Raw genomic sequence first — 23,555 nt, 5'->3', positions numbered from 1 at the left:
TCATTCCAGCTCTATTTCTCTTCTCTCTAACTCAGACAGAAAAGAGAGTTAGAGCTGGAGAGAAGAGAAACAGAAAAATGTGATGAGCAACAGTGACACAGACCTACAGAATGTGACAGACATAAATAAAGTTAGAAAGAGATTGAAAAGCAAAGTGAGAAGAACAGCAAGAAATAGAATGAAAATAATGACTCAACCACAACAAAAACAAAAGAGCCAGGGTCGATCATCTTTATTAGGGTTTATTCACCTTTATTGCATAAATTTATTTACACTACAGCAAAACACATATAGACTGGATAGCAATGCAAATGCTATACAATATAATACAATTCATGTACACACTGAAAAACCCCTAATTCACATACAGGCTAATACAGAGAAACAAGGCAGCAAATGCAAATACAGAACAGTACATGCCAAATACATATCAACCTAATATAACCATTTCTGTATTTCTGAAAAGTTCAATACATGCTGTTTTATTATTACTGCTATCCCAAACCAGAAGGAGCACACAGAAAACCCAATAGTCATTTGCCACAGAAGCCGGCTTCAGCTTGCACACCGACTCACCTTCACTCTCCTCTCAACCACTCCGTTATAACCCTGCTGTCAGCAGTCATCAGGAACGTGGTTCCCGGGAGCCTCAAAATTGGCCTGCCTGATGAAAACCCCGGTCGGGGCTGGGCCGTGCCCTAACTTTGGCAATGAAAGTCACCTCGCAGACCTGCCAGGACCTAGGAAAAAACCTCAGCTGGGGGGGAAACCACCCCCGGCTGGGTTTTTTTTATTCTAAATTTAAAAGTGACTTTCAAGACCTGAAAAGCAAAAGACATACACACAATATTAGAAGCAGTCAACCCACACACTCACAGTCATACGCGAGCAGACCGGGACAGACCAACTCCCACAGACAGACACGCTCTCACACACAGCAAGAGACTCTAACTTACACAGTGACCACAACCCTTATTTGGAAACCCTGTGCTGAACAAAGTTTGCCAAGATATCTTCTCACTGCTGCTGCTCAACATCGATTGGTAGATTCTCAAAAAATAGGCATTGGAGACCTGCAAGACAGCACAAGGTGGTCATTGAGGGATTTTATGGTAGCTAGGACTCAGCCGCCCTCTAGGCCCACACATTTTCTACACAAAACCTCATAGGTAGAACAGGTAGAAAATGTTAAACTTCCACTTTTCTAACTGTAAACTATGTGCCAGGGCAGGCCAGCTCTAAGCCTATACATTTACAAAGGCAAGCACAGTTCAACCAGGTGCAGGCAATGTCTGCCAGGTGAACATGGCAATGGCAGATGCAAAGGCAGCTTCCTCGACGATAAAGCCCACAATGACATTGAGAGGCTGAGATGGCCGACAACGTAAAATACATGACAATGAGGAGATGGCCTGAAACGGCCCTGCCCTGCAAAAGGCCTGGGGAGCTTGAAAAGAAACCCTCTCCCTTGACTTCAGAGGGGCCCATCCCACTGCAGCCCTGACCTCTAAACTAATTTCAAATTGCCTCCAGTGATTATAAAGGCTTTTCCTGGGCTCCCAACCTCCACCCATGACCCTTACCTTTTGTAAAATGATCTGACAAAACATGTCCTCTATAGGATGTGGACATCAAGACATCCCCCACACTGGTTTCGGTGCAGCCAGTTACGAACTTCAGCTCTGCCTTTTGTCATGGAAACTAAAAAGAAAAAGGAAAATGTAACCATGGCTCTGCCAAAGAATAATAAGTCCTTATCCACTGTAAAGAAACATTGCTGCATATAGCTGTCGACGCAGCTCAGAACAAGACCTAAAAAGACATCCAATTGGATGCTTCTAAAGAGAGATGCGATTGCGATGCGTGTCCAAGCTCCCAAATCGAACCTTCGCTGGTGTCGGCGCCAGGCCACAGAATGCATAGATGGGAGATGATTGGAATGACCCCTGGGTTTCTGATAAGCCCCTGGGAGGGCTTAGGCAAGAGACATACTACACAAGATGCACAGAAGTCACAATAGACAAGTGACAACTCACCCTGGGACTGCTCTGCCCTGCCCGCCTCAGCATTGCGAGCCAAAGTGAGGGCTTTCCCTCAATGTGGCCTAAGGGGCCATTTCTAGAACCTCCCCATCCCCAAAGCTCACTCAAAACCCCTAACCAGTGTGAATCCACACCCACCGCCTTGCTTGGATCCTCTCTGCAATCACGGCCCTTGACTTACCTGTCCAAAGCAAATCTGTGCGGGAGACCAATTTTGTGTAAGGAAAGCTACTGTGGAGGCAGTTCCCTTTTGTGTTACAATGAATCTGCTGAGAGAATCTGAAGTATTGCACTTGATGTGACCTAGAACTTCAGGAAATTACAATCCTCCTAAAAAAAAAAAAAAAACAGGAAGAGTCATTATGAAAGCATCTTATTACCCCTGAACCCCCAACCCAAAAATCATGAACTTAAATACTCCCTGTGTTCAAAACTCTTTTCTTCAAGGTGTCTTTAAAACCTCTGCTGCTTCAAATGCCCAAAAGATACCTGCTAAGAGCTGGCTGACGTAAACTGAAAGGGGCTCTTCATTGAAATGAGAGACAAGCTCTTTATCCCAGCTGATTCCCCAGGAGGGAATAATGCCCCTTAGCACACCCGGGGCTTAATATAGCCCTGATTGGGCCCGCCTCTTTTTCCCATGATGCCTGGGAAAAGGGAGGCGGCAAATCCCACCGGCTATAAAAGCCCTCAGAGGCACTGTAGCTGTTTGGTTTCTCTGAGTTAAATTTGAGGTAAGGAGTTCCATGAAGAGGAAAACTTTTCAGGAAAAGACAATTTTTTATTATTTTTTTTTTTTTCTACAATTTCTCAGTGCAATGGAGCCAAGGAAAAAAAAAAAGGTAAGGAGCAAAACTGTGTTTCAGCAGCATTGCCAGCTAAGTTGGATAATTTATGGACTTGCATAATTATTTTTTAGTGATTACTAAGTAGCATTCCACCTGTGATTAATTAGGGTAGAGAAGAATAATATCGATATGAATGGTGTCTTATAGGGACCTCTAATCAGGGCTCTCTACATTATAAATGAAAATAAGGAAAAGAATATACTCCCAGATGCAATTAGTATTACACACCTGCTGGGCTAGCTCCCATTGGAAATATTTGGTGCTGGGGCCTGGGTAGAAGTGCCCTGAAATGCAGCTTTAAACCCTTGAAATGCTGGAAAAGGCAATGCTTAAAATGAGGAAATGGAGCATCTATCTCCACTTAAACAGATACAGTGGTAAATAAATGGCTTCTCCCCTTTAATTTAAATCCCTCAAATATTGGGGAAAAGAGTGGTTTTCCTCACTTTAAATCTCTCTGGTGATAGGAAAGGGGGCATTTTCCCCTTAATTCAGGTCCATAAAAAAAGCAGTATCCATGTTTTTCCTTTCCACTTAAAGTGGAAAAAAAATAGGAAATGGGGATTCCCTATCAATTAATACCTCTAACAGCACAGAAAAGGCATTGTTACCTCCAGTTGAGACTATCAAAATTGCAGAGGAAGTGGATTTCTCTTCAATTCGAACACAGGTGATTGTGGAAAAGGAAGCTTTTTCCCTCAGTTTAAACCCCTTTTTTTCCTAATGACCCATCCCTTTTCTGGAGAGGGAGTGGCGAGGTAGACGGGGAAAGTTGAAAACTGCTTCCCCCCGCCCCCCAGGCCCCCACATGATTCCCCACCTGCTCAGGTGCTGCCGCTCAGCAGGACGGCTTTTCCCTCGGCTTTCTCTTAAAGTGACGCTCCCCACCCGGGTGCATCCGGCTGCTCCCCCAGACCCTGCTGGGTGCCACAACCCTCGTTCCTGGAGGAACTCCCGGGGGATGCCTGTTGGCCCCTCTAGCGGCTCCCTGCATGGGTCTGCCCGGATAACCCTGTGAAGACTGCCTCTGCCAGGAGCTGCCCCCTTCTCGTCCTCACCGGTCACACCTGGGGCTGCTGCACCTTGGAGTGGGGGTAGGGGTGGGGTGGAGAAAGGTCCTGCCAGTCATTCCCTCCCCTACATCCCCTAGTTGTCCCGTTGTCCGTCCCTGAAACACCAGGGTGCTGGGCTTTCCTTTCCACAATAAAGAACTGGCCTCCTCTTCCAGGTGCTGTGGCTGAAATTTGGATTCTGCCTCGAAAACTATACACATAGATATATTGCATAATAGATATTATAATTTATTATATTAGCATCTATCTATATAGTTTTCACACTGAATATTAATTTACTTGTCTAGATTCATATTACTTGTATTTATTTCTTTTTTATGGCTATATATATGTATCTCTCCCTATATTTATTTCTTTATTATAGATGTGTATATTTTTTTCTATATTATTCATTTAAAATCCCTGCTTCTAACCAAATAAAAAACAAAAACCCCTTCACTTAAGTATTTTTAATATCTATTTCTATCGTATTGATCTTCTAGATTTATACACATAGATATAATGCATAGCAGATATTAAAATATATTAGCATCTATCCTTATATTTTTCCTATTGAATATTAATCTAATTGTCTAGATTTGGATTACTTGTATTTATTTTTTATCTCTCTATATATATCTACCTAGCTCCCCTACATTTATTTCTTTATTATAGACTTGTATATTTTCATTTCTAGATTATTCATTTAAAAACCCTGCCTGTAATCAAATAAAAAACAAAAATCCCCTTCACCTTTAATGGTTATTTAAATACTTTTAGTGCCTATTTTTATCAAATGTATATTCATATTTATATACCATACTGAACTAGGTAGAACACACAAGGTATCCTATATTAAAAGATATTTCTATTAACAACTTTACATCTATTATTTATATTATATATTAAATATAATCCTATTTGTATCTATTTATAACACTTAAATATCTTTATATGTTTAACATATGTTTGTATACTGGACATTTGATTTTAAAGCCCTACCTCTCCCCAGATGAAAGCAAGCAAGCCTTTGCTTTAAACTAGATTGAAATAATTCTTTTCAACTTACAGTTTTTATTTATGTTCTATTTTGTGTATATATTCTTGTATTAATTCTATGGAATATAGGTCAAAGCATATTACAATAACATACATAATATTACTTACCTTTGAGATGTGTTTATTTATTGACATTATTTATATGACATATTTTCTATTTATAGGTCCTTCTATTTTTACATGTATGTATTTATATATTTCTCTTTCTCATTTTCTGCTTTTTGAAATTTGCATTTCTTTCTCTTGGAAACTCTACGCATTCATTTAGCTAACACGTCAGAATGACAAAAATATAAAGCCTTACTCTACCCCGAGTGCAGAATGCGCTAGTCTCTATGGAACTTAGACACAGAAATTTCTCTCGGTGCATTTTAATACCTCATTGATGCACCGATATGTTTTATACACTCACATTTTACAGGTAAGTAAGACATGGAAAAACAAAACCCACTTTCTTAAGCCTAAGCCATTCCTGACATAACAAAACCCTAACAACGGAGTGCACTGAGAGGGGGTTTCTTTCCAAAGGAATTTAGAGAGATCAATTCCTATTCCTTGCCAATACCTACCATAAAAACTAGAAAAACTCGAGAGGTTTTTGGATTCTGCACCCAGCCCTCCCAGGCAATTTCCTGGCAGCTCGGGCTCCTCTTTGGGGAAGGATACCCAGCACGAGCCCTCCCCATTCCCCGCTCACCTTGCTCCTCCAGCGCAGTGTGTGCCTCCCTCTCATGGGGACCTCGGCGTGCCCCAAGGGACACGGGAGCCCCCCAGTCTCCACCCCGTCCCCCTCAGCCTTTGCTCCTCACCCCCAAAGAAGGCACAAAACAACTCCAACTGCCCTGGACAGCAGCACCTTGCTTTATTGGAAGCCCTTCTAGGTCTAGACCCCCTCCCAAAAAGGAGCTCTGCTGCAACAAGAAAGGGAGGCAGGTCCTAGAAATCCCTCCCCCAAAACCCCAGGCACAGGCCAGAGGCAGAAAGAGGGAGTGGTGGCAGAGAGGACACAGGAAAAGAAAGAACAAAAGAATGGGCTGTAGGATGAAATAGAAAAACAAAAAAACCAAAAAAAGAACCCCACAAAAAAAAACTGAAAAAACCCAAAACAAACCACAAAAAAACCCCAACAAAAACCACCAAAAACCAAAACCCCCACCCAAACCCAAAACCTGGGATGGGCAGCAAGACAGAGAGGGATTGAAAAAGAACAGAGACAAGGAAGGGGACACAAGGATCCACTGGGAAACAACAGCACGGGGAGCAGTGGAGACAAACAGAATTAAAAAAGGCACGTGAGTGAGCCACGGAGAAGGACAGAGAAAAAGGCTGAGTGCAGAACACACAGCAAGGACAGAGGGCTTCTGTCCTTGATTGGACAAGAGGGAATCAAGGAGCCAGAGGGGAAAGGACCACGCCAGGGGCCAGCAAGATGGACAAGGTGCTTCTCCCTCCGGTCACTACGGCAAGCGCAGCTTCCCTGCAATTTCAAGTCTCTTCCAAGCACAACAGGTGAACAAACAGCAGCACAGAGCCACCGGTCTCCAATGCTCCGCAATCTAGAAGGAAAAAGAAAGAAAAAGGTAAAAGACCAGTTCATTCTGCCACAAAGGAGAGTTGCTTATCCCAAGACACCTTATTCCAAGCACAGAAACCATTTCTGCCACTCGAACAAACCCACTTAATGCTCTCTAGAGTTGATGGCAGCTACTTAAACCCTGTCTCAAGAATCAAAGGGACACGAGCCTTGCAATTCTCAGGAAGGACTCAGCTGAGTCGTCAAGATTTTCCCACCCAGAGAAGCCAGCAATCCCAGCTTGAAACAGCACATTTCCTTCCAACCCCATAGAAATTGCCCTGTGTTGCCAACACTGAGGCTGCTTCCACATGCAGGGAAAACAGGGCTGCTGCCAACACTGTCCTTTGGGCAGCTCGCAGGGATGTGACCTGCACTCCCCCTCAACTCCGCTCCCAGCTGGCTCAGCCCAAACTCCATGCAGCACTCAGCCAGAGCTGCAGAGAGCTGAAATTCTCCCTGGGAAAGCCAGCAAAATGTACCCCAAGCCACCTCCCCCCCACCCCTCCTGCAGCTCTGACCAAAATCAATGGACAAGTTTAGTGGCACGTGGGCCAAATCCCAACAAGTTGGCTACCTGCCCTCTCCTAAGAGTGTTTGGGTCCTTGAGTCTGTGGCTTCACCCTGAGTTATGGTTATTATTATGATTCACAACTGGGTTCGTGAGAGGCAAAATTGCACGGCATTTCTGTGAGCATTCTAGATGCACTTGTGTGTTGTGAGACATGTAAATGCATCTACTGTGGTTGTGAAAAGCCTTAGGGGGCCCTCAAATATGTCTCATTATGGACTTTTGGGTTTGGGTTCTTTTTCCCTTTGAACTGAAGATTGACGAGAGGGAGGCAGTTTTCTCTTGTTCAGTCTCAGTTGTTTATTCTTTTCTTATCAGCATTACAAGGTACAAGGAGCTATGTGCACTATGATAGAAAAGGGTAAAATGGCTAACAAAGATCCTCTTCAAGGTCTCTTATATGTCCATTTACCCATTTAACAGATGCAAACTCAATTATTTTTCTTAGTGACCCAATGACTCTGTGCTGCACTACGGTATTTTCTATCCAATCACTTACTACTACCCAAAAAACCCCTAGGAGAACATCAGGAAGAAGAAAGAAGAAGGACAAGAGACAACACCCTAAATCCTCCATCTTGTCTCCTGTTCTCTAAACTACTTTTTCACCCAGTGATTTAAGAAACTTTCTAATCTACACACTTACACTTTTAGCTTTTTCTATCTAACTTTAACATTTGTTTTCATGTATCACCATGAAAACATGCTCACGAATTTCATGTTATATGAAATTCAGTGTTTCTTTGAATCCTAGAACTAAGTATTAGAAACAAGGGCACACACTGTGTATCTCAGACTCCAACAGTCCTCATTTTCTATTGCTATCAGTAGAAAAAGAGTAGAGGAATATTTACAGCAAAACCCCTCAAAATAGTGTAAGCCTGATACCTCAATTGAAAGTTAGCAAACCCAGCAGTTTAAAGGATGATAAAACAGATAGCAATAGGCCAGGTTGTGCCACTGAACTTAGCACAAAGCTCTTCAAGGCTATCAGAGAAAAATGGCAAGCCCATTTGTTGGGGAGGATGAAACAGGGAAACCTTATGAATGTGATTGTTTGGCAGAAAATTCTGAAAATATGAAGCCTGGAATTGAAATAGAAATGAAAGCTTGCTTTGAGTCATAAGATGCTGAGTACTAGTTACTATGTGACCAAAGAACAATAGCCTAGCCAGCTAAAGGAGAATCCCTGTTGATGAAACAATGTCCTTCTGCTGATAGAAAGTCCAAAGGTCAAGAAGCAAGGGAAGAATTTGTAAAGCTTTTAGAAGTTGAAATGCAACACTGTATGTTAATGTAGTAATTCTTATAGGCTGTATGTAAATTATTTAGTGGGTGTATCTCATAGTGATTGGTTACTGGGAATTAGAATAGTCACTATAGAAAAAGATGTATTGCATTGTAACAGGAGCTATGCTCTCTCTTGTTTTTCCCTCCCTTACCCTCTTGTTTTCCCCGCTCTCTTGCCTCTTGTTTTTCCCTCTCTCCCTCTCTTACTCTTACCCTCTTGGTTTTTCCCCCTCTTACCCCTCTCTTGTCGTCCCCCTCTCTCATAAGCCTCCCTGGTTCTCCCTGATCTCTCTCATGCTCTCTTGATCCCTCCCTCCCCGTCTCTAACCTCACCTCTCCTGCTCTCCCCACACTCTCTCCCACCCTGACCGCGTGGACACCGAGGCTGGTGGCAGACACGGGTCTCTCCCTCTCTTTACCCATGTAATAAACTGCTTATACCTGAACAGCTTGACCCTGGAGAAGTCTCTCACCGAGAGAGAGTGTTTTGTACTTCAATACCCATTCAAAAGTTTGATGTCAAAGAGTGTTTGTGCTGAGCAGGTTAATGTGAGAATGCAGAGAATCCTGCTGCAAAATGCTCCCAGAGACACTTTAACACAGCGAAAATGTGAGTTACAAGAAAGTACATACATCATTTTGTACAGGTTTGGTATGAAGTTGTACTGTGATAAGCAATGGAGTTCTATTGAGAAAATACTAATGAGAAACAAAAGCCTGCAGTGGAAAGGGTAGCATCTGGTCTGCATTTGACTTCACACATGAAAGCTATTTAGCCTGACTTTCTGCCAAATCCTGCCCTTTTTGAGATCATCGGACATGAAGAAGATTGAAGTCCCTAGGTTAGCATCTCAAAAAAGTGAGCTATACTTGTAAGCAGAAGTGGAGAGTCTGTCCTTTTAGAACTCTGCATATGCCAGCTGTGCCATCCACACTCTTCTAGGCTGAAACCTGACACTACTGCCAGTGCTGGAAGATTCAGCTGCTGTAATTCCTGACACACCTAGTTTAAATATGCTCATCTTGCAGTTAAAAGGTTTTATCTGAGTGTTAGCCTAGCTTGCTGTACTTCTGCCTGGTTTAGCAGCAAGCTTTTTTCATTTGATCCTGCAGACATTTCCTGGGGAGTGCAGAGTTAAGAAAGTATTTTGTGGCTTGAAGCATTCTTCACCTTCTCTTTTTCTTATGTATCAGTGCAGTGAAAGTGTTGGTTAAAAACAGGTTATTTTGTCAGAGCCAAATTGGTGCTGGTAGGAGTTGCAACCTTACCTTCATCAGGAGGAAGAATGAGTGATGCTGGGCCTGCTGGGGTCTCTGGGCATTCCAGTTACCTGGCAGAGAGGACTTGTGGTTCAAAAACCTTTATTTTCAAAGAGTAAAACCTCGGGAAGGATTCACAGGGATTTTACTCATTTTGCCAAATACCACCTGTAACTGACCGTGGACACAGCTGGTGGCTTTTGGTGCTTAACTAAAGGAAGGAGCTCTAAGTCCCCTGTACTTGGCACTGGTGAGGCCACCTCTCAAGTGCTGTATCCAGTTCTGTGCCCCTCAAAATGAGGACACTGAGGTGCTGGAGTGGGTCCAAAGAAGGACGAAGGAGATGGGGAAAGATCTGGAGCACAAGTCTGATGAGGCAGCTCGAGGGTGTTTATCCTGGAGAAAAGGAGGTGCTGGGGAGACCTTATTGCCCTCTAGAATTCCCTACACCAGGACTTTATTCCCACACAAGTGACAGGATGAGAGGACATAAGTCTTAAACTATGCCGGGGAAGGTTTAGGATGGGCACTACGAAGAATTGCTTCACTGAAAGAGAGCCATTGGAATGGGCTGATCAGAAAGGTCTTGGAGTCATCTAGACCCTGGAGGTATTCAAGGAAAGACTGGGAGTTGCACTTAGTGCCATGGTCTAGTTGATAAGGTGATGTTAGCGCTGATCTCAGAGGTCTTCCTGTGATTCTGTTCATCGCCCTGGCCGGCCAGTCCTGCCGAGCCCCAGGGGAGCGGCCCGAGTGCGGCGAGTCCCGCTGCGCGGAGCGAACCCATTTGCAGCCCTTGGTGAACACGGGCGAGCTGCACTGCCCCGCTCCCGCCGCTGCCCGGGGCTTGTCCCGCCGCTGCCCCGCTCCCGCCGCTGCAGCGGCACCGCTCCTAAGGCGGCGGCGCTCGATGCGCTCGGGGCTCGGCCCGGCGAGGCGGTGCCTGTGGCCCGGCGGTGCCTTGTCCGCCCCGGCCATGTCGGGCCTGGTGCGGGCCTTGCGGCGGGCGGCGGCTCTCGGGCGGCTCCCCGCGCCCCGCAGAGAGGGCGACGGGGCCGGGGCGCGGCCCTGGGGCTGGGGGCTGGCTCTGGGGCTGGCGCTGGGGCTTCGGGCGGCGCCGGCGGGAGGGGAGTCAGAGAACGGGCGAGAGGAGAAGCAGCCGCCGACCCCGCGGGGCTTCGGCGCGGCCGTGGAGAGGAGCAGGGACCTGGTTCGGAGGATCAAGGTGCTGAGCGGGGGGACGGCTGAAGTCTATCGGTGCCGGCGCAGCTTAGGCCAGCTTGATACAGTGGTCTGTGGGAGTGTGGCACAGTATGGGGCATCTGAGAACAACGGGGAGGCCTTAAAAGCTGTAGGAAGGAGAGGCAAGAACCATAGGAGAAGCGGCCGAGGGCACTTTATTCAGCCTGGAGGAGAGGAGACCTCACTGCGGACTGCAGCTTTCTCATGAGGGGAAGCGGAGGAGCAGGCACTGAACCCTGCGTTCTGTGACTAGGCAATGCCAGGAAATTTTGTCAGGAGAAGTTTAGGTGGATATTAAGAGAAGGCTTCTACTGAGAGGGTGGTCAGGCACAGAGCAGGCTCCCCAGGGAAGTGACTATGGCTCACAAGGCTGACAGAGCTCAAGGAGCGTTTGAGAAACGCTCTCAGGCACAGGGGGGGATTCCTGGAGTTCTCCTATGCAGGGCCAGGAGTTGGCTTCTAAGATCCTTGTGGGTCCCTTCCAACACAGGATATTCTGTGACTGTGTTTTAAAAGCACGTAGTAGTTACTTTGAAAATCCAGCTGAAGCTTCTTTGAAATCTTGCCTGCCAGTTGGTGATGCAATTTGCAGGTTGCGTATTAACTGTGCCATGTTTTATTTCTCTTGCATATTCCGTTCAGCAATTTAATTGAATTATTAAAGCAAAAATATTACCTTGCTATTTTTCTTAGGTATATTTTTCCCCAACAGCTGAGTTAAAATGTCACCTTTGCAAAAGCAGTTTGTACCAGAACCAAACTGGTACATAACAAAATTTCAAATTTCAACTATAATTTGACAACAATGCCCAGGTTTATTTGTAGGGTTTTTATAGCTTTTTCAGTTCAAGGGCCTGAACCTCCTGGGAGGAGGTGTTTAATTGTAAAGATATTTCTAAATCTCTTATGCCTTTTTTCTTTTTTTTTTTTTTTTTTTTTTTTTTTTGGCAGGACGAAGCAGGAATCCCAGGTATATTAGTTGGAGTTTCTGTAGATGGAAAGGAAGTCTGGTCAGAAGGTTAGTATGTGGGAGTAGTAGTTGTGTATACTGTCAAGAACTGATGAACATTTTAAAAATGACCAATTCAACAGGCTAATCTGGGATTTCATCTGCTTGATATCCCATCCATACTGTCTCTGGACAGTAACCAGAAATGTGTGTTTATGTAGTATCAAATGATACTTTCCTTGGGAAACTTCAATAGTTTCCAGGAATTGATAATTTGTTAACTTCCTGAATATGCTAGTATGTCTCAACAGTTAGACTGGAGAACCTTTCTTCCACTAATTTTTCAGATTAGCCTTTGAATGTACTTTGGGCATATAGCTGTACAGTGGTCTGATAGCCCTGCATGTAGGAGGTAAAGAACTGTTCTCCCCACAGAAACTTCCTTAGTAGTCAAAGGAATAACGGCTCACATTTGGTGACCTGTTTGTGGGCTGAGGTGTAATTTTACTGGGAAGGTACTGAGATTTAACAGGTGTTATCCTTCCAGAAACTGCAATTGATTTTTCTGGTCACACAGTTTAGTTTTAAGTAGAGTCTGTTAGTACTTCTCATATCATGTGGACATTTGATGTTCATAAAAAACCTATCAAAATGTGTATCTGTTCTCAGAAAAATCTTCATGAGTTTCAAAAAGACCAGTTCTGGGTTGTTTGGGTCTCCTCTTTTCTCCATGGGGGGCAAAGTAGGAACAGGTGTAAGTTGCATGTATTCAGTGACCACAGTACTAAACCTGTTTTCTAGATGATGGGAACTGTGTGAGGTTTGGAAGGTGTTTTCACCGGGGAGAAAAGCACCTGCATTAACAAGCATCAGGTTCTTGAGTAGCAGTTATATAAGAGAAAGGGTCTTGGGCAAATGGCATGTCATCTGCTTTATTTCTTGTACTTTGCCAAGGTTTGGGGTTTTCCTTGAGCAGTTCTCTGTTATACTGCAGTTTTATATAGACAGAGGCGCGTTGCTTGCAGGCCTTTCTTGTACTGAAAACTGCAATTATGTCCTTGCTGCATTTTCTTGCTTTTATGCTGCAACATCACTTGCACTTTCTTCAAACCTGGCTCAAACTGAAGACTAGTTTGGCAGCTTGATAATGCCTTATTAACCCAGTTCTTGCTACCAGGCTTGTGGGTTGGTTACATAGGAAAACACTGTTACAGAGACTGTTAAGCTGTATTTTAATGGAAGTCATGCTGAGTGATGTTGAAACATAGTAACACCTCAGTTTTGTGAAACCTACAGTTCCGTAATTAGTATGAATTTGTGAGTGATTTCCTCCCTCAGTTTCTGTATTGGTAAAATAAGACCCTTTCTGCTTCAGCCATTAATTCAGAACAATAAAAGGAATGTTTCTGGTCAATTATTTCATGGTCTAGGTTTTGGTCTCTTTGGGTTTACTACACTGAAAATTTAACCTAAGGAGTGTGAATTTTGTCTTTAATCTCATTTATCATGTTTGTTGTAGTCTTAATCAGCAACTTGGGATGCCATTGTCTAATCCAATGGTCTGTGATTAACTGCTGTTACTACAGTAAAATATTATTAACTGAATTGAAGCAGGGGCTGGGATAGTCCAATGCTTTGTGTCCCAGTTTAGCTGGAGAAAAATATTTTAAAGGTCCAGTAAATCTAATTCATTGCATATAATTAATTCAGCATGACCCTGTGCAAAGGATTTACCAGAGTGTTTTTATTTCCTTAAAGGTTTGGGCTATGCTGATGTAGAGAACCGTGTGGTGTGTAAGCCAGAGACCATCATGCGCATCGCCAGTATCAGCAAATGTCTTACAATGATGGCTGTTGCTAAATTGTGGGAAGAGGGGAAACTAGATTTAGATGCTCCAGTGCAGAAATATGTCCCTGAATTTCCAGAAAAGGTCTATGAGGGTGAAAAGGTATGTAATTGTTTGCTGATAAGAGGTTTTTTTTATTTTTGTTCCTGTCACTGCATAGCTATCTGTGTACAGGTGCCTGATCTGGACCTACAAAACACTCAAAAACATTTAGACAAGGACTGATGTTTCCTGCTCAAAAAAGCATATTTGGATCTTCACTTTATATCAAGTGTGTAGTGTGCACACACATACTTTTTTTTTTTAATACTGTGTTTAATAGATGATATTTAAAAGGTCTTACACCTTTGTCTGTTCTTTGTCATGGTGAATTTTACTTTTTTGGTGATTTAGTGCTTTTCTTTTAGTGAAGAGAGCTCACGTAGTTCTGTCTACCTAGGTCACTATTACCACAAGACTGTTAGTTTCACACATGAGTGGGATTCGTCACTATGAAAAAGATATTACAAAAGTTAAAGAAGAAAAGGAAAAGGCAAACAGAGAACTTAAGCTAACAAAATCCTGTCAGGATAAAGAACAAAAAGAAAAAGAAGGTAAAGGGATTGAAAAAACTGATTGTGTCAAACAGAAGAAAGAACATAATAGTGAGACAAAAATCCAGCATTCAAAGCCTGGCAGGATCAACAAGGAATTTGAACAGGAAGAGTATTATTTGAAGGAAAAATTTGAAAGTGTGATTGAATCACTGAAGATATTTAAAAATGATCCTTTATTCTTTAAACCAGGTGAGTTCCTATTAATGCAGACAAAATATGCTCTTTTGGTGAGAGTTTTGTTCCAAATAGTTTTACGTGTAATGATGGTAGTAGAGTCCAGAGAAGAGTTTGTGTGGAGGTTTTGGTTTGTTCTGCTTCCCTCCCTTTTTTTTTCCTCCACATGCCTCATTAAAAGCTCAGCAGAGAAGTATTTGGTCTGTTCTGCACGAAGCATCTGGTCATGTAATATTTATGTATAAGACGTTTCTCCCAGGAGCAGTAAGTGCTCTGAAACACACCAGTTAGTGGATTTATAAATGCTCAAGCAGAATGTAATTCTGGTAACAAATTTGTATCTACAAAGCATTTTGTAAGCTGATACCAACTTGCTGTAGTCATGTTCTAGATAGGAACCAAAAGCAAAAATTTTACTGAGACACTAAATCAGACCTAAAAAAATCTACAGGAAAAACACAGAATCACAGAATTACTGAAATAATTTATTATTTGGATTATTTAAATTAGGTCTAGAGAGGACTTCGAGGATCTTTGGGTGTAAGTTTTAAATGAGTTAGGTTAAGGTAAATCATACGCATTGCTGATAAACAGTAAATAATGTGCATTTAAGGGGAGAGGGATAGGAAGAGGGAGAAGTTGAACACTCACCATCTTGGAGAGCTCTAGGAACCACTTCAAGTAAGAGATGTCTCAACTGTAGGCACTTTAGCAGTTGCTCAGTATGTAAATGTTTCATAGAAGGCATTAGCATAACGATGAGATTTTTTAAAAATGAAACATTGTTTTGTAAATAAATTCTATTGTCTTAAATAATATGCATGCTTGTGTTCATATAATCTTTTGGGATATTCTAGAACTAGAAACACTGTGCTAAAAGTGATGAATGTGAATACTTTGTTGTTTTCCCTTCTCCAGGGTATGGACACACAAACAAGTTACATAGCTGAGCATCTTTTAAGCAGTAATTTTATGGCTTGTGTCAGCTTTCCAAATCCAGACATGTTAGACACGATGTGGTAAATCTCATGGGAAAGGATGTTAAATTTCAGTGTTGACATCTTGGCATGAAACTTGACTGTGCACAGAGATCCCTGGAAGGTTTTAGTGCTGTTCTCTTACCAGGATCTGTGTTTGCTGCAGTAGAGAATTTCCTAGGCTAGGATCAACAATAGTTGATTATTAATTGCTATATATAGTTTTATTTGCACATATGATTCCATTTAAGCATCATGCAATTAATGTGGGTTTTTTTCCCTTTCTCACTGTTTCTTCAAGGTAGCCAGTTCTTGTACTCAACGTATGGCTTTACTCTCTTAAGTGCTGTTGTGGAGAGAGCTTCAGGACAAAAATTTACAGATTATATGCTGAAAATGTTTCGTGATTTGGATATGCTGTCAACTGTCCTGGATGACAATGAAGCAATGATATATAACCGAGCAAGGTAAACAGGGGTGGAACTCTTAATTTTTCCACAACAACTTTCTTGCCCTTTCTATTTTAATTAGGACAGCTGAATTAAGAATGTGTGATTTTTCTTTTCCCAGAATTTGAATGAACAACATTTGAATGAAGTGCTGTGTTACCTCAACATTATTCATGTAGCTGGTTCCAGGGCCATGGTATAGGTTCAGTAATTAGCATGTAAAATTACAGAATAAGAAATAAGTATTTCTTGTTCTAAGTGTGAATATGGGAGGCATGGGAAGTAATAGGAGTGACTTCAAAGTTTACATTTACTTTGGGTACAAGTAAGCACATAAATGCAAATAAAATAAGGAGTAACTAGATTATGTTGGAATATATAGTTACCTTAATTTGCTTAATATACTGGCATTTAAAGGGTTCCATGGAATTGTAGTAGTCTCACAGTAACACAAGGTAATCATAAATCAAATTTCAGTATGAATCTTGACCAGAATTAAAGTTCTGTTTAATACCAATTGAATTTTAAATTAATTTAACATAGGAAGAAAACCCCAAAACTCGCCCTGCCCCCCTTACTCCTACACAAAGAAAGCAAAAGATGCCCACAAAACAACAAGCTGAGGGAAATTTATGTAACTGGATAACCCATTCCAATATAGGGAATTAGGCTAGAGTTTCTTGTCTTATTTTATCGACTTTCCTGTCTGGGCTTAGAAATTGATTATTGACTCCCTGGTTAAATTTTGGTGTGGGACAAGAATTCATTTGTTGAATGACAAAACAGATTCTAGTAACAGTCTCAACTGAAAATGAGAGTCAGACTTAAAAAGTTTGGTTTCTAAAATGCTCTCAAAGAATACTGAACATGTTGAAGCTGAGGTTTATACTAAGTACAAGTATATATTGAAAGTGTGTGCACAGCTTTACTGATCTATTCTGAGATGCTTTGTTCCGGTGTTTAGTTTGCTTGCAAAATTTCAGAGGCTCTCTGGCTGTAGGCTCAGAGGCTTATCTCGATGATAGTGATGTTCTCATAAATTATGAACCCTGTACAGTCAAGGTTTTTTAGAACATGTGTATGTTCATCCTTTTTATAAACTGAAATATGGGAGGGATCAAAGAATTTGGACAGATGCTGTTCTGGGAGTCTTTTTATAGGTACTTACTGTTAAGCAAAACTGAGACACTGATGGGTTTGCTTCTACAAATTGGAGTTTGATGCCTCAAAATAGAATGTATTGATGCATTAAGGTTTGTTTAATGGTTTGGGTATACTATATTTATTTAATAAGAAAATGCTTAAAAATCCATGTTCCAGATCTTTTAGAGGTTTAAGTCAATGTCTTTGTAACAGGGTTTTTTGTGATCAAAACACTCATTATGGGGACAAGATACTAACTCACTGTCAGAGTTGACGGTAGTCTTGCATCCTGGATCTGGATTCATCATTCTTCCTTTGTTTCAAGCTCTGACTTTCAGTGTTACAAGTTATTCAGAAGTTTGCTAAAAGGCTTTCAAATACAAGTGCAATCTGAGTAGGGTTTTTCCATTTCATAACTCTCCAAGTAGCACATGGACCTTATTTGGTCTAAATATTAAAGGTTGAAATTCCTTGGGCTATATACTTATTCAACAAGTCCTTTTCACATGTTGTATGAAATCAGTCAAGTCATGATTGGACTGTTTCTTTCAAAAGTATAATTTGTTCTGCATTTCTGTTGTATTGCACCTGACAGTTTATTCTGCAGCTCTGGTTGGCAGTTTCTAATTTGTGTTATGCAAGACTTTAATGCTTCTTGCTTTGTTGTACAGCATGGCAGCCATAATGGGGCACTGGGGGGAAATCAGCCATAAATGGAAACTACTGTCTGAGAGCAGTCACCTAAGCTTCAGCTGTAGAATTCCTTGTTCTTTAAAACACTTCATATCTAGTATAGGGATTAAGAAAAAATCTGTGTTGGCTGATCTATTTCTGTCCCATCTCTTATTTGTATATTGTCTTTATTCTTAGTATATCCTAAGACTAAGCAGAAGGATTAGTACTTTTCTTGAAGTTAAGCTTCTAACCTAAGAAGTCACCTTAATTTTTGTTTTTCTGTCTAAATTACTTGTTGATTTTTCTTTTTTTGCAATAAATATATTTTAAAAATATATATTAAAAAACCCCTAAATGGTTGCAAGAACAAGCTAATACTTGCTCTGTCTGCTCTTTTAAGGTAGGGTAGCTTAAAATCATTGTGCATAGTACATGAGAATGACAAGATGAATTTTCTTGAATTTTTAGGTGTTACGTTTACAACAAAAAGGGACGGCTGGTAAATGCACCGTATGTGGACAACTCTTACAAGTGGGCTGGTGGTGGCTTTCTGTCTTCAGTAGGTGACCTCCTGAAATTTGGAAATGCCTTGTTGTACAGTTATCAAGCCGGACAATTTAAAAACAGGAATTGCAAACTTCTTCCAGGGTACCTCAAGCCAGGCACGGTTGCAATGATGTGGACCCCAGTGCCAAAAACAGAAGTGTCGTGGGACAGGGATGGTAAATATGCCATGGCTTGGGCTGTGGTAGAGAAAAACCAACAGTATGGCTGCTGCAGACAGCAGAGACACTATGCATCCCATACTGGGGGGGCCGTGGGGGCCAGCAGTGTCCTCCTCATTCTGCCTGAAGAGCTGGATACTGAAGCTCTGGGTACTTGGCCAGTAGCACCCCCAAGAGGAGTCATTGTCACTATTATCTGTAATATGCAGTCGGTTTCGCTCAACAGCACTGCCTTAAAGATTGCAAGGGAATTTGATAAAGAAAAACGGGCACAATATATGGACTAAAAGAGATGTATGTGACTGAACTCAATGTACTGAAAAACAAAGGGAGAAGGGTGTAATTTGACTTCAAGTTCCTAAGAATATGGGAAGAAAAAGCATAAAAAAAAAAATCACTTAATTAACTTTTGCTAGTGGTGCTAAACTTACGTGTAACTGGAATTAATCTCTCAGGGAAGTTCTTAACTCACAGAAAATGAGAATGTAACAGTCAAAGGTGACTTTCTGTAGTACCTGCATAAAACATTATTATATTAGCAGGTTATTTTTATCAACTAGTGAAACACTTGGCCAGGATTAAAAAAATTGTTTGGTTTTTTTTTTTGCACTAAGTACAAATCATCTACCTTGAACATTAAACTTTTGAAAAATTTCACATCTTGATTACTCGCACAGTTCCAGTCTGCCAAAACTATTCAGTATTACTTTCTGAAGAAAAAAATGTGTCACCATTACTTTTTGTTTTCACCTACCACTTCCCTTCTTTGCTTAAAAAAACAACAAAACCCAAACCTTGAAGCTACCTCCAAAACGCAGACTTAAACCAGAAGCAGGCTTTTATCAGAGCTGTGGATTAAGAGCTAGAAAAGAATGAATCTAGAGCCAATGTAAGTGAAACTCTTTGTAATTTAGATGTTCTGTCATCCATTTTTATTGGACACAGAGAATGTGTGAAACTAGTTTGCTGTGCAATAAAGGTATTATTTCTAGAGTCAAACCCACCCAAATAGCACAGCGTGGCAAGCTGTCAAACTGTCCCATTTGAGTGATCTACATGCTAACTTGGTAGCCAGAAACAACACTGTATTCCGTAGTGTAGATATTCCCTTGTAAACAGGAATTAGGAAGTCAAATAGCTCAATACAACTTAAAGCCCATTCTTGAAGTCAGGAGTCAAAGTCTCACCAGTGGAACACAGCTACGGTGTCTGCAGCATAGCTTTAAGTGCTGCATCCAGAGATGGGGACACCTCCACCTCCCTGGGAACTCCTTCCAATGCCTGACCACCCTTTCTGTGAAGAAATTTTTCCTGTTGTACAACCTGAACCTCACCTGGTACAGCTTGAGGCCATGTCCTCTTGTCCATTCACTTGTTCTCTGTGAAAAGATGTCAAACTCCCCTGGCTCTGAAGTGCAGAATAAAAGGAACCTTATAACTCGCAGAGTAGTTATAAGAGCAGGTATGAATTTATTCAGCGCTGAGGTGCATGGGGATATCTCCTCCAAAAAGCATGCACACCTTTTTGACTGGGTTTTCCCTTTTTATCCTTTACAGACCAGGTTTACACGATATGCCTAATACATATTAATTTCCTAACCCCACCTGTCTTCACTTCATATTACAATTAGCCCCGTGCCCCTTTCAGTCCTTAGGTCGCTTTGTTTTTTTTTTGGGACTTTAAATCCGTTTCTTCTGGCTTAGGGTTCGAGGAATCTCCTTTATCCTGTGGTGCCTTTGTCTTTGCATCTTGCTTGTGTATTCCAGCTCCTTATCTCATCTTGCAGTCTGACTCTTTTTCCTCTTCTTGTGGATTAGGGTGTCAGGGTCTGGTTTTTGTCAGACACCCCTTTTAGTTAAGCTTTTTTTTTTTTTTTTTTTTTTTTTTAAATTCTTAATTTCTGTTTCAGCTCCAGCTCTCCAGGGAGCTGTAGAGAGTGATAAGGTAACCCCTGAGCCTCCTTTTCTCCAGGGTTAACACTCCCAGCTCCTTCAGCTTCTCCTCATCAGATTTGTGCTCCAGACCCTTCCCCCAGAGAAGGCAGAATGTCCACTGCCTTTCTCTGCATGTTCCAGCTCCTCAATGTCTTTCTTGAAGTGAGGGGCCCAGAGTTGGATGTGAGACTAGAGGTGTGAGATTTTCTAATCTTCAGTTTTATGATGGGAATAAAGTAGCATCTGAAGTGTTCATTTTACATATTTCACAATGGCATTGAAGATCTTTGTGATCTTGAATTTCAATTGAATTGATTTGAATCTCAAAGATTTACCCCCACCTCACTTGCCCTGCAGTTACATTAGACAGTATTTCCAGGCTGAGACAAAACAGAAGTATCTTTCAGGAAAGGTTTCACTACTTCCTTTTCTACACTGCTTAGCAGCTCTGCTTCTCTGAATTTAAGGAGCAAGATGTCTTGGATAGCATCTAGCAGAAGACAACCATGCTTTTAGTATTATCATCATAGTTGTTACCTGCCCTGTGATGCTACATCATGCTTCCATCTCTGTTTCCACTATGCCTATGGTAATATTTATTACCCAAAACCAAGAAACTGGGAAATTTAGTATTTTGAGGAGTCAGTGTTTTACCTACATTTTAAATTGGAGCTAGTAAGATTAGTTTAGTATACTCTTCATAATTACAATCATTGTTGTACCTTAAAAATTATTTGCTTGGAGTTTCTGGCCCACTCACCAAAATTTCTCTTTTTTATTCATTAATAATGTATTGTCTTTATCTCAAGAATATCCAATTAATGAAAACAACAGAGAGAATACTTCTGAATTAACTTTCATTGGTCAGGCAATAAATTATCTCCTCTTCTTCTGAAGTCTTTTCTTTTGTCTTGATTTACAAAAAGTATGGATATGATCTAGTATCAATACCCAACAATGATGGACAAAGACTCTGTTTTAGTTAGAAAGGATATGTTTAGTGTAATAAATTAATCTATGAGTAAAAATTCGTAAAGGTATAATTAAAATATATATGTGATTGTGATGTCATAAAAATATAACATATAATGGGAATAAGTCCTTCTCCGGATCTGGTCGTGATTCTCCTCCGAAAGGCAACAGATTGCAGCCAAGTACCCAGATAACAATCACAAGCAGGCACATCAGCCCAGAAAGAGTGGGCAGGACACGGGCCATCAAACAAACAAAGGAACGGGCCCGGACGAGATATCGCCGAGCCCGAGCACCTCCGCCCTGCCCGCCTGTGTTGGGGAAATGGAAAAACTAGACAAAGGAAGAGGAGCCAGCCGAGATAGCCATCGGCTCCAGGATGGGTTCCACCACTCCACCCTAATGGCCCGGACCAAAATGATATCAAAAAGACATCCTGGACCTCTTTACATATGAGGAGCCTCTGCCCAACGTCTATTGACCCTATTCTCCAGTGCCAGGAAATCTATTCTTCGAACAATCAAGAACCTCTTAACAAAGGGTGCCTGCTTGGAATTTGGCCTCGGGACACAAACTTCCTATAAAAACCCAGGCCAAAGGACTCTCAGGCGTGGATTTGGGAGCACCTATACCTTGCGTATAGACCCTGTCCACCCAGCGCTGCGCTGCTTATTTTATTGTAGTTTTTTCTTGTTGTTCGAATTTATTATTGTTTGATAATAAATTTTCTCTTTTATATAACCCGAAATTGCCTTTGCATTTATAACAGATTGGTGCCGTGACTCAGATAGGAGAAATTGCAGGAGAATCTCGCTACCCAGGACGGGTACCCCCGCTGATTTTAGCGGCCTGGTGAGCCGAGAACCTCCGCAGCACATTCCTATATCCGAACCAAATTTAGGCTAAGGTAAAACCACAATAAAAAGGGAGAAAGGATCCAGAGAGCTCGGGAAGGCGCGGAGCCTTCAAGAAAGCCGCGGCTTGGTAGCTCGTAAAAAGTCATCTGTGCACGAAGACACCCTCGCAGGAAAATAGCTGTAAGTATTGTGAGGTTGAGCTGGTGATTGGGCGATTGTGTGAGACGTGATCTGATCACGAAGTGAGTGCAGACTTCAAGGTCGCGGTTCCATCCTCCCGCGAGGGAATTGGCCGGCCGAGAAGGAAGCGATTCGGGGTGAGAAAGGTCTCTCTTTACACGGTTGTAAAAACCCGGGACGAAGGAGGTCCTGGGGGACTGATCACAGGAGGCTGAAAGGGGAAGAGGACGTCCTGTCGAGCTCGGGAATAAGTAAACCCTTTCAGTCAACGGTCCTAGGTAGAGGTCCAGCAGGAAAATCGAGTGCGGAATACAAGAGTCCCCAGTACAGCTAACTGAGTGGTGAGTATTGGCAAGAAACTTTGATTTTTCTGGCAAAAGGAAAAGAAGGAACACAACGCAGGAAAGGTAAGGAATTTTTTTATAATGGGACAAAGGAAAAGTAAAATACAGAGGAAAGAGGGCGAAAAGGGTCCTTCCGAACAAGTGAAGGGATCGTTGGACATCCCACCAGAAAGTCCCTTGGGGTAGATGTTAAAATACTGGGAAAATTGCCCTGAAAGGAAAAAGAGATCAAAAGCAAAAATGATCAAGTATTGTTCTGAGATCTGGGGAGGACAAGAACTAAGAAACCACCTCATTTGGCCCGTGTTGGGCACATTTGAGAGGTGGACCTGTAATGAGTTGCTTTCTCATATAGAGAGCAAAGTTCCCTCGGATCCCGAGGAGAAGGAATATGCCAGGCTCTGGTTAACCGCCAGAGTAGGGCTATTCCCGGTTAAACAAAAGCAGGGATCAAGGGCCGAAAACTGGGAACCCCTTGATCAATTGCCCCCTCCGTACCATGGACCGGCAGGGCCCCCTGCAGCGGACCAAGTGGTGCCATCGGCACCCGCAGGCTCCGCAGAACAGCCAGCTGAGGTACTCACATCTCTAGCACGGGAGTCTGCACCGGCAGTGGTACCGGCAGCACTCCTTTGCCCCCGCCTGGGAAAAATCAAGCTGCTGCAATCTCCTCAGAGTCACTGCAGGCACAAGGCTGGGGAGCACGTTACCCACAGTTACCAGACTGGCTGTCCCAGTCGGGGCACTCATCTCTAAATGAGAGAGTCCCTTCGGGTAATCACGTAGCAGCAGAAT

The 23,555-nt window shown here is 42.2% G+C and overlaps 1 protein-coding gene and 1 long non-coding RNA gene across 4 annotated transcripts; one reads left to right on the top strand and one right to left on the bottom strand.

Moving 5' to 3' along the window:
* Positions 1-231: 231 nt before the first annotated feature.
* LOC111946003 (uncharacterized) lies at positions 232-2,653 on the bottom strand. The gene is made up of 5 exons (XR_002871908.2): positions 2,532-2,653; positions 2,224-2,372; positions 1,584-1,701; positions 957-1,073; positions 232-821 (listed from the first exon to the last, which is right to left on the bottom strand). It is a non-coding gene; the product is annotated as an uncharacterized LOC111946003 (long non-coding RNA).
* Positions 2,654-2,750: 97 nt separating this feature from the next.
* On the top strand, positions 2,751-22,127 carry LACTB (lactamase beta). Of its 3 annotated transcripts, XM_086848840.1 has the most exons (7): positions 10,662-10,920; positions 11,889-11,955; positions 13,645-13,835; positions 14,173-14,518; positions 15,782-15,947; positions 18,216-18,306; positions 18,395-19,129. In XM_086848840.1, exons 1-7 carry the CDS (start codon positions 10,672-10,674, stop codon positions 18,422-18,424), a joined length of 1,140 nt encoding a protein of 379 aa, XP_086704966.1. In that variant the 5' UTR covers positions 10,662-10,671; the 3' UTR covers positions 18,425-19,129. The 3 variants fall into 3 exon arrangements, with proteins under 3 accessions (XP_086704965.1, XP_086704966.1, XP_023790149.2); XM_086848839.1 differs by lacking the exon at positions 10,662-10,920 and adding an exon at positions 2,751-2,884 and having other exon boundaries at positions 18,216-22,127; XM_023934381.2 differs by having other exon boundaries at positions 18,216-22,127.
* Positions 22,128-23,555: the final 1,428 nt, after the last annotated feature.

Source organism: Cyanistes caeruleus, chromosome 13 (genome assembly GCF_971803275.1).
Source record: "Cyanistes caeruleus chromosome 13, bCyaCae1.hap1.1, whole genome shotgun sequence".
Classification (NCBI taxonomy): domain Eukaryota; kingdom Metazoa; phylum Chordata; class Aves; order Passeriformes; family Paridae; genus Cyanistes; species Cyanistes caeruleus.
This window is presented reverse-complemented; position numbering and strand designations above follow the sequence as displayed.

Coding starts and splice junctions, on each gene's coding strand:
- LACTB (XM_023934381.2), top strand. CDS start 10,672: ATGTCGGGCCTGGTGCGGGCCTTGCGGCGGGCGGCGGCTCTCGGGCGG. Junction 11,956..13,644: donor AAAGGAAGTCTGGTCAGAAG/GTTAGTATGTGG, acceptor ATTTCCTTAAAG/GTTTGGGCTATGCTGATGTA. Junction 14,519..15,781: donor TCCTTTATTCTTTAAACCAG/GTGAGTTCCTAT, acceptor TGTTTCTTCAAG/GTAGCCAGTTCTTGTACTCA.